Source organism: Oncorhynchus tshawytscha, unplaced genomic scaffold (assembly GCF_018296145.1).
Source record: "Oncorhynchus tshawytscha isolate Ot180627B unplaced genomic scaffold, Otsh_v2.0 Un_scaffold_4246_pilon_pilon, whole genome shotgun sequence".
NCBI lineage: Eukaryota > Metazoa > Chordata > Actinopteri > Salmoniformes > Salmonidae > Oncorhynchus > Oncorhynchus tshawytscha.
In genome coordinates, this window is record NW_024609831.1 from 1748368 (window position 1) to 1762077 (window position 13710).

Sequence of the window (13710 nt, forward strand, 5' to 3'; positions counted from 1 at the left end):
ATTCACTTTAAGTGAGTAGAATTCTAATGATATGGTTCTAATTCCATGGTTGCCTGGACAAATAACATATTGTCTGGTTTTGAATAATATTAGAGCATTTGACAGTCAGAGAGCATCAAATCAAGCAAACAAATCAAGATGGACATGTTTATATGCAGTACTCAGAGAGGACAGTGCTCAGAGAAGCCAGCTATTTCAGACTTGGATTGAGAGGTCAGACTTGGAGAAGACAACATTGTAGCCTGTATCACGACTGAGGTGAGGTTTGCCAGCTCTTGTCAGCTAACTGCCTGTCTGTAACACATGTAGAGGTTTAGCTAGCTAGCAGACAGTGGGGATTGGGAATGTGTAAGTAATAAAAGAAACCAGTCTGGTGCTGTGAGATAATTAGTAGTAGAAAGCCTCCCCAGTGGATGTTTTAGAAGAAGCAGGTAACTCTGGTTAAGATCCAACATGTTTGTTATTGTGTTTCGAGATGCTGTAGAGGAACAGATGTAACCCCTGTTGTTGAGCATCTCGAATAGAGCTTCCCATCTCTGTTCTAGGATTTCTGTGTTGCTCAGTGCAGTGTCTCTTCTTTTACTGTAGTTGGAGGGACCTAGCTAAGGGCCTCCACCTTAAACTCCACCCACTGTAACTTGTTGCACCTAAAAGACAAGACATCACCAATTGAAAACATTCTAGGAAATCTTTGATTTAAAGCATTTGTTTCCAAGAGGGCCTTTGTTTCATGCCGGGGAAGAAATCTATTGAAGCAGTTGAGGTGGATATGAGGTGTTTTATGCAATGCTGTGAATTATTTCAATGTGTGCCGGTGCCTCTGTGTTGTGATTGACAGGCTGGAGAGAAGGTCACGGGGTCACAGAGCGTATCGGAGCACCAACCTGGCAGCACACAGCCACTGCCTCCTATCATGGAACTGTCCTTCTCTACACTGCACGCTGGGGTGGTCCGAGCGCAGGCCAATGGAAACCTGGTGGTAAGACACTTTGGCTAGTGGTGTGTGTGTGTAGGTCACTCTATCTTTGTGTACACATAGGCGCGTGCTTGTGCTCCACATTCAAAATTAGCTGAGCATAATACCTGTGCGTTCCAAATTTGTGTCTCAGTTGAAGCCTTTATGAATGTAAGACAGAAACAACCAGGTTCTTTCCTCACTGTCCTGATTTCACATCAATATTTGCCCAGCTTCTTTCTTTCTTTTCCATGCTCTCTTCCAGATAGCTTCCCCCTTAATGTGATTGGCCCATCACTAGTTTTTGTTCCTGGTTTATATTTTAATAAAGGACATGTGTTGTCCAACGTCTTAATGGGCCAGTCCTCACAAAACGTACATATTACACTGATGGGACGGATGGAGAGAGCTGTAATAAAATAGAAGATCAAATATGTGTCGCTACTTTGAACACTTGGAACACAACCTTCACTGGCAGTCTCAAACACCCACATGCCAGTCTCTTACTGGAACAATAACATGATAAGCAACTCAAGACCATAACTGGCAAAACATCGGCAGTTTATCACCAGGTGTTCTCCAAACTCCCATCAAATCCATTCAAGGGCCATAAAATCCTTTAACAAGCAATTAAGAAATAGTGTGGTGCTAATGACAGAGTCCCGGGGTGAATTAAACCGTGGTCAGTGAGTCCGGAGCAGTTGCCTTGTGGTCAATAGATTACTGTGTCAAACTGTTGTTGTTTTCCACTGTGAGGTCAGCAAAACAACAGGGAAGTCCCCATTGCCTATTTTATTTATTTATTTATTTAGCTGCTTTTGTCATGTCTGGAAACTTTCCTTCCATTGTTGAACGAGGTCTTTTTAATTGACAACCATTTTAAACAGAATATGTATTATTCTGTTATGATTGGTATTGTTTCCATAGCAACCATGCTAAATATGTCCAATGTGACTACCTATTCAATCCTTTCAGATCTACACAAGTGCATCTGGTCTGGGCTAGGGGAATAAGGTTCTAAAGGTTGGTCAAGACTGAGCATCAGGGTCAGGGGTCAGTCTACCCTCCTTAGTATATAAACCCAACAGGATGCTTTATAATATCCCTCCACCGTCTCCTCCTTTACCTCTTCTCTAATTAGCTATTTTATTCATCCTCCCTCTTATTACATACCGTAATGACAACATGTCAGCATTTTCCTCCTGCTAATATATTTCATCTCCCTCCTCTTTTTGTAGGTAACAGATGATGGCATCACACTACCGCTGAAAGGTAATCACTGACAGCTTGACATTGCAGCTGTGTGTGTGTGTGGTGGAGTATGACCTAGCCTAATGATCAGATGGGGGAAGGTAAAGTCACTTTGTGTTTTAGTCTTTACTGCAACACATGCAGGGTCCTTCCCTTCCCCAGGGGGATCAGATGGGCTCCATAGCCTCCCTGAGCCACCCTCTTCCTGCTGCCGTCATAGATTGCGACCTCAGTGTCTTTGTGATAAGACTTAGGTCAAGGTATTCAGATGAGGAGGGCAGCGGGCAGATGAGTGGCAGTCTGTTTGTGCCAACTCCTTGGCCCTTATTGTCATGCTAAATATGTTTGGCTTGACAATAAGCAAATGAGTTGGCAAGAGCACAATCAGATCTGGAACCAGGCTTGTGAAGTCAGACTGGCAAACACACTTCTGTTCTGAAAGTGTAGTGCTGAAATCCATTGTCCAGGACTGAAAGGTAGGTGGCCAGTATGATGCAAAAAAACTGTAGTTAACGATTTACAGGTACTATATACATGTAGAAGGATCAGATCAGCCTATTTTATTTAAGCAATAAGGCCCGAGGGGGTGTGGTATATGGCCAAAACAACTGTATACCCCGGCTAAGTGCTGTTCTTAAACATGACGCAAAGCGGAGTGCCTGTATACAGCCCTTAGCCGTGGTATATCGGCCATATACCACAACCCCCTGAGGTGCCTTATTGCTATTATATACTGGTTCCAATGTAATTAAAGCTGTAAAAATAAATGTTTTGTTATACCCGTGGTATATGGTGAAATATACCACGGCTGTCAGCCAATCAGCATTCAGGGCTCGACCCACCCAGTTTGTAATATTAATTATGTGTAATGATTTAATTCCAGCCTGACTTTCTCTTAGATAACCCATCTTTAATCCTTTATATAAATCTCATTACGGTTACTCTTGTTATTGTCCCATGGCTTACTCTGTTGTTTACTGTAGGTGAGCATGTAACGACCCTGGTCAACTGTCTGTGACCCTGTGAGGGTCACACACACGTGCCTCCATACACACACTTGCACCTGAACACACACACACCTCTACACATGTACCTGTTTTTCTCTGGACTGGGTTAGGGTTAAGAAGCTCAGCTTAGGGTTCTATTTACGTTTGGCGACGGTAGACCATACTGGTCTGCACAACTTTTTCACCCCACTTGACTCTGGGTGCATCTGTGGATCTTACTAGTGTCCTAAGACGCTTATGTTGAGCAGGAGGTGGTCAGTTAGTGAGAGCATGGTGCTAGTAACTCCAGGGTCTTGGATGTTTAACCCCGATAGTCAGTGTATTAGACAGTCTTTCTGCCTTCTCCAAAAGACCTTTAAATAAATGATAGAAATAATCCAACAAAAAATACTTCCCTGTCATCAGATATCCAGTATGATCAAAACAGAATTAAAACAGAATATTACTTCTCCAACAGATTCCAGGGTGTCATCCGAGGAGGAGGGGGTGTCGGTGAGCCTGGTGGCATCCCAGCTCAGAGGATACGCGGTGTGGGACGGGGGTCTAGCCCAAGACGGGAGTCTCTTCCACGGTTGTCCCGGCCGAGCGGCCCCCTCCCTGCTCTTCCTCTGGGTGTCTGAGGCCCAGGCCAACCTGGTACAGACGGAGCTCTCAGCCCTCCACCCCGTTACACTGCCTGGTAAGACTACTCTACCAACTGGGAGAACGAAGACAGAGAAATTCATTACAATGTTAGTTGAGACTTGAGAGTCCATGTTAGCTTTAAAAGAGCAGCCTTGAAAAAGAGATGTCAATCTCAATGTGAATTCCCTGGTTAAATGGAGGATAAATAAATCTATAGTAATTTGAATAGTGGGTCAACATATTTTCACCAGATGCAGAGAATTTGATGCATGAGGCGGGATAAATTGGGACTGGTGTTCCTTCCGATCCAGAGGTGGATTAATTGAGTTAAAGGTTCAAGCTGTGAAGGTCAACAGGAAAACAAACTTCTCAAGATTCTGCCTCCAAAACCTAAAGAAAGACAAGGAAGTGTAGAAGTGGTACGTTGTCCTTAATGTGGGCCAGTTACTGAGTATTAGTGGGCGGATCACAACGCAGCACACCGTCATGACTCAACCACACTTTCTAGAGGAAAAAGTCATCACCTGCCAACGTGTGGAACAGTGTGTGTCTCTGTGTGTGCATCTGTCCGTGTGTTAATGTGTGTGTTCTCTCCTATTGTGGATATATAGGTCAGGCCTGTCCATTCCTCCTCCTGGTCCTAAGAGAACAGCTGGGTGATCTGCAGGCTGCTCTGCTAGCCTCCATGCTGGATGTAGAGGCTTTCCGTCAGGGCCGCTCCTACGACCTGAAGAGTCCCCTGTCCTGGGCAGACGGCCTGGCACTGATACACAGCTGTCCCCAGGACGCCCACCTCCTCACCCTGCTGGGGCAGAGCCTGGTGGCAGACCCCGGCCTGGGGACAGCAAAGGTCAGTATAGTCACTCAGGAGCTCAGAACTGTGTCCGTGTCTCTGTCTGTGTGTCTATATGCTTGACAGTGTGTATATACCTCTGTGCTCTTTCGTCCCCTGTTCCCTCCCAACTCTCCATCCCTCTGCCTTAAGATGCAGGCTCAGCCTCAGAGGTATAAATTGATAAACCTGTTATAATAATGTCTGTGTTATTCAATCCACTGTGAGGTCTGGGTGCTCAATATAACAGCAGGTACTATGAAGGCCAGTTAGCAGCGCCAGCTAGAAGAAGTGGCCCTGTCAGCACGCGCACACGCACGCACGCACACACACACACAGTGAGTGGCCCCTGACTCAGTTTTGATGAAGTGGCAGTGTCCAGCGAGGGGAGAGATGGGGAAATTGGAGGGATTGGGAGACTGAGGGGTGGAGATGTAGAGATTGGGAGACTGAGGGGTAGAGATTGGGAGACTGAGGGGTAGAGATTGGGAGACTGAGGGGTAGAGATTGGGAGACTGAGGGGTAGAGATTGGGAGACTGAGGGGTAGAGATTGGGAGACTGAGGGGTAGAGATTGGGAGACTGAGGGGTAGAGATTGGGAGACTGAGGGGTAGAGATGTAGAGATTGGGAGACTGAGGGGTGGAGATGGCTTGTTGGATAGAGTTAGGTGGGGTTGGGATCACACCCAACCAGCAGCAGAAGTGAGCTTGGTCTCTACTCCCTCACAGGTCCTAGAAGGATGGAGGAATTACACAGGCAGTAAGAAGGGATCTGGGTGGGATCATTTGTTTTTGTTTTTATGTTTTCAAAATGATTTTGCTTTTAGTGTTGATTAGGAACCGTGTCTAAAAAGCCACTATTTGTGAGCTGGCCCTAGTGATTGGCCCAGTTTAAGAGGTGACAAGCGTTCCTATACTATAGCGACTAAACTTGGGCGCATGTGCTAAGAAAAACGTTATAGATACAAATGTTTTATCGTTGATAGGACATTTGTACATTTTGTACCTAAACAAATAACGTGTTATTATTTGTTTAATAAAATAAAAACACTCCAAGAATAAAGGCCCTTTTCTTTCTAATTAGATATTGTTAGTGACTTTTACCATATGTGTAAATGGAATGCTGTGAAGAAAGTATACCAACCTTTTTATAGACTTGATTTGGTACAATTCTATAATTGCGATCAGACTCACACACAGAGTGAATGTGGGTGAAAGAAAACCCCAATTCTGCGCGTGCTATGCGCGCGAGTTGAATCTCCAATTTGCCGTGCGCGTCTGGTACTCTAACAAGTTGGACAGGGTTGGCAGGTCTGCAGCATGTCTGGCCAACACGCACACAGTGAGTGGCGTCATCCTCTTCCTCTCTGCTATTCATCATCAGAGCAGACCTTGACTTTATCATCTCGATCCCCCTCATTCTCATCACTCACCAAAACGTTGAATTTGATCACCTGTTCCCCTTGTCCAAAATACATTGGAGGACAATCCCCCATGCAGTCAGATGAATCTGTAGATTCTGAGGTGTTTGACTGGGGTGATGACTTCTGACGGGTGATTCTGTAATGTTTTTCTGTTCTGTTCTTGTTCCGATCAGGGGAGCCCCAGTTGGACCAGAGGGAACCACAGAAGCAGAGAGCCTTACTCCAGACTCAAGGGCCTGCTGCCCACCAGGTGAGGGCAGTATATCTTGCTGCCCACCAGGTGAGGGCAGTATATCTTGCTGCCCACCAGGTGAGGGCAGTATCTTGCTGCCCACCAGGTGAGGGCAGTATATCTTGCTGCCCACCAGGTGAAGGCAGTATATCTTGCTGCCCACCAGGTGAGGGCAGTATATCTTGCTGCCCACCAGGTGAGGGCAGTATATCTTGCTGCCCACCAGGTGAGGGCAGTATATCTTGCTGCCCACCAGGTGAGGGAGTATATCTTGCTGCCCACCAGGTGAGGGCAGTATAGTGCCCACCGGGTATCTTGCTGCCCACCAGGTGAGGGCAGTATATCTTGCTGCCCACCAGGTGAGGGCAGTATATCTTGCTGCCCACCAGGTGAGGGGGCTGCCCACCGGGTATATCTTGCTGCCCACCGGGTGAGGCAGTATATCTTGCTGCCCACCGGGTGAAGGCAGTATATCTTGCTGCCCACCAGGTGAGGGCAGTATATCTTGCTGCCCACCAGGTGAGGGCAGTATATCTTGCTGCCCACCAGGTGAGGGCAGTATATCTTGCTGCCCACCAGGTGAAGGCAGTATATCTTGCTGCCCACCAGGTGAGGGCAGTATATCTTGCTGCCCACCAGGTGAGGGCAGTATATCTTGCTGCCCACCAGGTGAGGGCAGTATATCTTGCTGCCCACCAGGTGAGGGCAGTATATCTTGCTGCCCACCAGGTGAGGGCAGTATATCTTGCTGCCCACCAGGTGAGGGCAGTATATCTTGCTGCCCACCAGGTGAGGGCAATATATCTTGCTGCCCACCAGGTGAGGGCAGTATATCTTGCTGCCCACCAGGTGAGGGCAGTATATCTTGCTGCCCACCAGGTGAAGGCAGTATATCTTGCTGCCCACCAGGTGAAGGCAGTATATCTTGCTGCCCACCAGGTGAGGGCAATATATCTTGCTGCCCACCAGGTGAAGGCAGTATATCTTGCTGCCCACCAGGTGAGGGCAGTATATCTTGCTGCCCACCAGGTGAAGGCAGTATATCTTGCTGCCCACCAGGTGAAGGCAGTATATCTTGCTGCCCACCAGGTGAAGGCAGTATATCTTGCTGCTCACCAGTTTATTGTTATGGATGGTTTTCAATGTATAATATACTACCTGTTAGTATTAGTTGTTGTTTACACATTAACTATTGGATCTCTTCATCATCAGGTTGATCCAGTACCCACCACTCCCTTCTAAAGGAGGAATCACCGTGACAACAGAGGACCTAGACTGTCTGGACAGTGGCCAGTTCCTCAATGATGTCATCATCGACTTCTACCTTAAGTGAGTTCTAGTGATCTGCCTGTGGACCAATGTTTTTCTCCTGTCATGTCGTGTAACCTGTGATCATACAACGCGTGGATCTAATCCTGAATGCTGATTGGTTCAAACCACAACTAAGTACAATGAAGCAGGACTAAGGGCACTTTTCTGACCAGCATCCCTTTGACAGGCTGACCAGCCAAAACCTAATACTGACCATTATCATAACCAAACCCTAACATTAGCTTCATTTAACATATATGGAAATCAGCCATGTCCCCTTAGTTTAGCTCAGCCACACAGCATGTGACAGTCCAGCAAAACCTCAGCATCTTCCTGTCCCCTCAGGTATCTTCTCCTGGAGCGGGCCCCGGGGCCCCTGGCAGAGAGATGTCATGTCTTCAGCAGCTTCTTCTACAAGCAGCTGACCCGCCGGGACACATCCCTGGAGGAGGAGGCTGCCATCCCGTAAGGAGATCAGCACTCAGCGTCTTTTAATGGCTTATTGGGCGGCTCGGCCGCGCGTCACATGGCGCCATGCGGGGGGCTCATGTTTGGCCTTAGGCTCCTGGTGGCGCGCTCTACGTAGGCTGGTGGCTTAGTCACATGCTAACGATGTTAATGATGGTATTGACAGAAGTTAAGGAGCATTTTACTCGTGTTAAGAGATGTTCTTCCTGGATTGTGATGGAAGGAGTAGTATGCGTTGCTGTGAAGTTTGTCCCCTCTCCTTCCTCTCAGGGCCAGGGACAGGAGACACCAGAGGGTGAGGACGTGGACCCGCCATGTTGACATCTTCAACAAGGACTACCTGTTTGTGCCGGTCAATCACAAGTGAGTGAGAATCATAGACACACACACACACAGAGAGAGAGAGAGGGTAGAACCAAGACTTGGACTAAGAACGACACCATTTCTGTCGACCTCGCAAAGCAGAACAGAATACTTCTACTCTACAGAATACTCTACCCTACACTATACTACACTGCCCTGCCCTGCACTACACTGCCTTACCCTGCCCTACACTGCACAGCCCTACACAGCACTGCCCTACACTGCTTTACCCTACACTATACTACACTGCCCTGCCCTGCACTACACTGCCCTGCCCTGCACTACACTGCCTTACCCTACACAGCACTGCCCTACACAGCACTGCCCTACACTGCACTGCCCTACACTGCACTGCCCTACACTGCACTGCTCTACACTGCACTGCCCTACACTGCACTGCTCTACACTGCACTGCCCTACACTGCACTGCCCTACACAGCACTGCCCTACACTGCACTGCCCTACACTGCACTGCCCTACACAGCACTGCCCTACACAGCACTGCCCTACACTGCTTTACCCTCCACTATACTACACTGCCCTATACTATGCTACTTTACACTACTCAACACTATGCTGTACACTACATTACTCTACACTACTCTACACTGCTCTACTCTACTGTACACTACTCTATACTACACTACACTACTCTGCTGTACACTACATGTCACGACATGACACCACACTCCATTGATTGGGGAAAACAGTGCTCTTTTCTTCATCCTTCCCTCTAGCTGTCATGGCTCTGACAAGGAGACATGAAAACAGGGACATTAAACTGTAGCGGAGGCAGTGTCCAGGCAGGGCAGGGCTCCAGCATAGTGGAGATGAATGGATGTGGCCTGAGCTGTAGTCTCTGTCTGTCTGTCTGTGGGTGTGTGTACTAGTCTCAAGGCTGCACTGGTGTTGAAACAGCCTGTCACGCCTGACGGGGCCGGATGTGTGTACCTTCATTCATATGTCTGTGGAATGATGGCGGTCTGGATGGAGCGCTGCACAGCGTTCCCTGTTCTCTTGACTCCCCACTTCACTTTAGGACCACAGTAGAAGGGTTTTAGTCTACATACTGTACCTTTGTCAACACGGTCTTCTGTCCCCGGCACAAGGATTTAGAACCCTGGCTCAGTCCGTGGAGCGTGACTCTTGCAATGCCAAGTGCTATAGGTTCAATTCCACCCATAGGGAAAATGTCTGCAGGCATGACACTAAGTCACTTTGGATATCAGTGTCTGCTAAATGGCATATATTATTATATACAACTGCAGACCTATTTTACATATCTTAATGGGTTTTCAATAAAAAAGCATCAGTGACAATACCTCCCGACTGACGTGTAGCTGGAAAATGGGCTACGCTCCAGATACAGATTTATATTCTGACACGGTATGTTTCAGTTTGTTCCTATACAAGAGAATCAGGCCAGGCTAGGACAGGGGACACAGCCAGGCTAGGACAGGGGACACAGCCAGGCTAGGACAGGGGACACAGCCAGGCTAGGACAGGGGACACAGCCAGGCTAGGACAGGGGCCATAGCCAGGCTAGGACAGGGGCCACAGCCAGGCTAGGACAGGGGCCATAGCCAGGCTAGGACAGGGGACACAGCCAGGCTAGGACAGGGGACACAGCCAGGCTAGGACAGGGGACACAGCCAGGCTAGGACAGGGGACACAGCCAGGCTAGGACAGGGGTCACAGCCAGGCTAGGACAGGGACACAGCCAGGCTAGGACAGGGGACACAGCCAGGCTAGGACAGGGGACACAGCCAGGCTAGGACAGGGGACACAGCCAGGCTAGGACAGGGGCCACAGCCAGGCTAGGACAGGGGCCACAGCCAGGCTAGGACAGGGGCCACAGCCAGGCTAGGACAGGGGCCACAGCCAGGCTAGGACAGGGGCCACAGCCAGGCTAGGACAGGGGCCATAGCCAGGCTAGGACAGGGGCCATAGCCAGGCTAGGACAGGGGCCATAGCCAGGCTAGGACAGGGGCCATAGCCATGCTAGGACAGGGGCCACAGCCAGGCTAGGACAGGGGCCACAGCCAGGCTAGGACAGGGGACACAGCAGTTCCCTATAGTGTCTTGTGATGCCATTTACTCCACTAGACTGACTGGTTTCTCTCTTTACACATTGAAACAACACATGCTGCCTGTTGCTCTGTATTTCCATGATCAAATCCATCTATATGTCTAGATGAGAATGTAGATGCGGTAACACAGATCTCTGTATCCCCAGTCCATTACACTTTCTCTCCTAGGATAGGATACGATGAACTGTAATGTCCCAGATTGTCTTAGACACACAGTACTGCTGTATACAAAATAGACACTGTACGTTACACACTGTACATAATGTATACATTACCTTTATCATACACATTGAACACTCCTCATATAGGCACATACATGATACATTGCACATTCCCTTGTGTCTGATTCCCCAGAGCCCACTGGTACCTTGTGGTGATCTGTTTCCCTGGCCTGGAGCAGGCCCAGCATGAGGAGTGGTCTGGCCTAGCTGGAGTGGAGGCCAACGGGGGGAAGAGGAAATGCCAGCCCCAGGCTTCAACTGGGCCTTCTCCAGAGGCCAACAAACCCAAACTGCAGAACGGAGCAGGTGCGTTGGACAGCGCCGATGCATTGTGTGTTTGTGATATTTACCTTGGCAGAATGTCACTTCTCTCACCAGGGCCCTGTAATAGTGTTTCTAATCAACCCGGGTTGCGTTCACACGCTTCGTTTCACTTTAATGATCAAATTAACATTGGGTTAGATTGTTTTTATTTTTCCTCAATATTGTTGGAAGGCAGCTAGTGGGCTTTTTAAGCTACGATGTCAGTCCCTAACTACCCTTTAAAACCCTATGTTAGTGCTTATGTTGTATACAACTGAAGACCTCTGAAAATGAGGTCTCTCTAAAAAAAACTGACGGTTAGGGGGTGTTCTAGTTATACCTGGATGTGATGTGTGTTATGTGTGCATGTTCATGCATGTGCGTAATTGAATCCCAACTGCAGATGGAATTATTTGGTTGGCCTGGTGGCTGTAGTTCAGGTCTAGCGTGTCCTCCATACCCAGCCAAGAAACACTGAGAAACAGAGCATGCACATTTGGCCATAACACCACAGAACAAAATCAAAGTAATTAAACATTTGCTGCTGATTTAAAAAGGGTGTGTGTGTGTGTGTGTGTGTGTGTGTGTGTACGTACTTCAGGGGGAGCCAGTGGGAAACCTACATTGAAGCCCCACAACCCACCAGTAAATATCACCCTCTTTTGTAAATCAATACAAAAATACAAAAAATATCAGATGTTTGAGCATGTGTGCAACATTCTAAATGACATTATCCCAATGTTGAAGGCGTGTACCCAAGATGGTTGTCAGAGGGAGACCATCATTAAGAAGTGAGTGCATTAACTGTGAATGAATTGGCTGTACTTCCTCCATCTATAACAGTGTGTGTAATATCACAGGGTTGTCTTCTCTCTGTAGACCCTGCATTCTCATCATGGACTCCCTGAAGATCTCTTACCATGAGAGCATCTATAAGCTCTTGCGGGAGTGAGTACTCTCTGTGTGTGTGTCTGTCACGCTTGCATTGTTTTGTGTGTGTGTGGTTCATATATGTGTGTATACACTAGTTTCAATCTCTCCCGTCTGTCCTCTCCAGTTACCTACATGTAGAGTGGGAGGTGCGTAGAGGAACACGCAGAGACTTCACTGTAGACAGTATGAAGGCTTCCCACTGTACAGTCCCTCTACAGGACAACAGCAGCGACTGTGGCCTCTACCTCCTGCAGTACGTGGAGAGCTTTCTGCAGGTACGGCCCTCCCCCTGTAACCTCCCACGCTTAACAAAGAGCTGACATCAACCATCCATTTCATGGGCACTTTTCTGTCTCTACTACACTGTCTAAAACATTTGATCTGAAATGATAACTGCCTGTTCAATGCATGACATCACACCTTATTCCAAACCTCTGGTTGGCTCACTGACTTTCTCCAGAACCCAGTGGTGCACTTTGACCTCCCCCTGCGTTTGGAGCGCTGGTTTCCACGGCAACAGGTGTGGAGGAAGAGGGAGGAGATCCGGAGCCTGGTGATGGAGCTGCACGGTTGCCGGGGCAACGGCGGGAGCAGCTGCAGGTAGCCACGGTACCTGATCAGCAATGCACTACTACTACAATACCCCTAAACTGTGAAGGACTTTGACTTTTTAAATGTACAATATATGGAATATTTATACTATTTTTGTATTACTATTTTTTTTAAATAAAATGTCACAGGATGTTTGTTTCTCACTTGTATGTAATGTGAATGTACAAAATAATAGGATCGTAAAATGGAATAAAATTGTTCATGTAATGTTTATTTTTTATGTTATGTTATAGAAGAGGGCATTTGGAATGGACATTATACACAAGGATATGAGTGAGCGCTCAAATCTAGTTTGCTGAGCAAAAGTGTAACTCATGTACCCAGAACAGGTTTCTTTTTCAAATGTCCTTATGACTCACACATAAAACCACTATAAATATTAAAGTCAATATTACTCAGTTATTCCTGTTCAGTGTGTCAGGCTGCTGTTTCTGACCATCAGTCATAAAGGACTCAATATGCACATGATTGTTTGCAGCTGCTAAACAATAGTGTTATCACTACAGACAAGTCAACACGTTGGCAGTGTTTTAGTTTTGGCTCCTCATGTTGCAGCTGCTAAACAATAGTGTTATCACTACAGACAAGTCAACACGTTGGCAGTGTTTTAGTTTTGGCTCCTCATGTTGCAGCTGCTAAACAATAGTGTTATCACTACAGACAAGTCAACACGTTGGCAGTGTTTTAGTTTTGGCTCCTCATGTTGTAGCTGCTAAACAATAGTGTTATCACTACAGACAGGTCAACATGTTGGCAGTGTTTTAGTTTTGGCTCATGTTGCAGCTGCTAAACAATAGTGTTATCACTACAGACAAGTCAACATGTTGGCAGTGTTTTAGTTTTGGCTCATGTTGCAGCTGCTAAACAATAGTGTTATCACTACAGACAAGTCAACATGTTGGCAGTGTTTTAGTTTTGGCTCATGTTGCAGCTGCTAAACAATAGTGTTATCACTACAGACAAGTCAACACGTTGGCAGTGTTTTAGTTTTGGCTCATGTTGCAGCTGCTAAACAATAGTGTTATCACTACAGACAAGTCAACATGTTGGCAGTGTTTTAGTTTTGGCTCCTCATGTTGTAGCT

At 47.3% G+C, this 13710-nt stretch overlaps 1 protein-coding gene across 3 annotated transcripts in view; it reads left to right on the forward strand.

Moving 5' to 3' along the window:
- LOC112237475 (sentrin-specific protease 7-like) overlaps window positions 1-13710 on the forward strand; it is a 30495-nt gene extending 16785 nt beyond the window's left edge. For all 3 annotated transcript variants that reach the window (XM_042319454.1, XM_042319456.1, XM_042319457.1), the window contains 14 exons: window positions 839-979; window positions 2194-2227; window positions 3671-3892; window positions 4449-4687; window positions 6267-6343; window positions 7538-7654; window positions 7982-8101; window positions 8375-8467; window positions 10912-11084; window positions 11683-11726; window positions 11829-11872; window positions 11961-12029; window positions 12139-12289; window positions 12475-13710. In XM_042319454.1, the coding sequence (XP_042175388.1) occupies window positions 839-979; window positions 2194-2227; window positions 3671-3892; window positions 4449-4687; window positions 6267-6343; window positions 7538-7654; window positions 7982-8101; window positions 8375-8467; window positions 10912-11084; window positions 11683-11726; window positions 11829-11872; window positions 11961-12029; window positions 12139-12289; window positions 12475-12618 (1668 nt within the window). In that variant the 3' untranslated portion in view covers window positions 12619-13710. The remainder of the gene's footprint in view (window positions 1-838; window positions 980-2193; window positions 2228-3670; window positions 3893-4448; window positions 4688-6266; window positions 6344-7537; window positions 7655-7981; window positions 8102-8374; window positions 8468-10911; window positions 11085-11682; window positions 11727-11828; window positions 11873-11960; window positions 12030-12138; window positions 12290-12474) is intronic.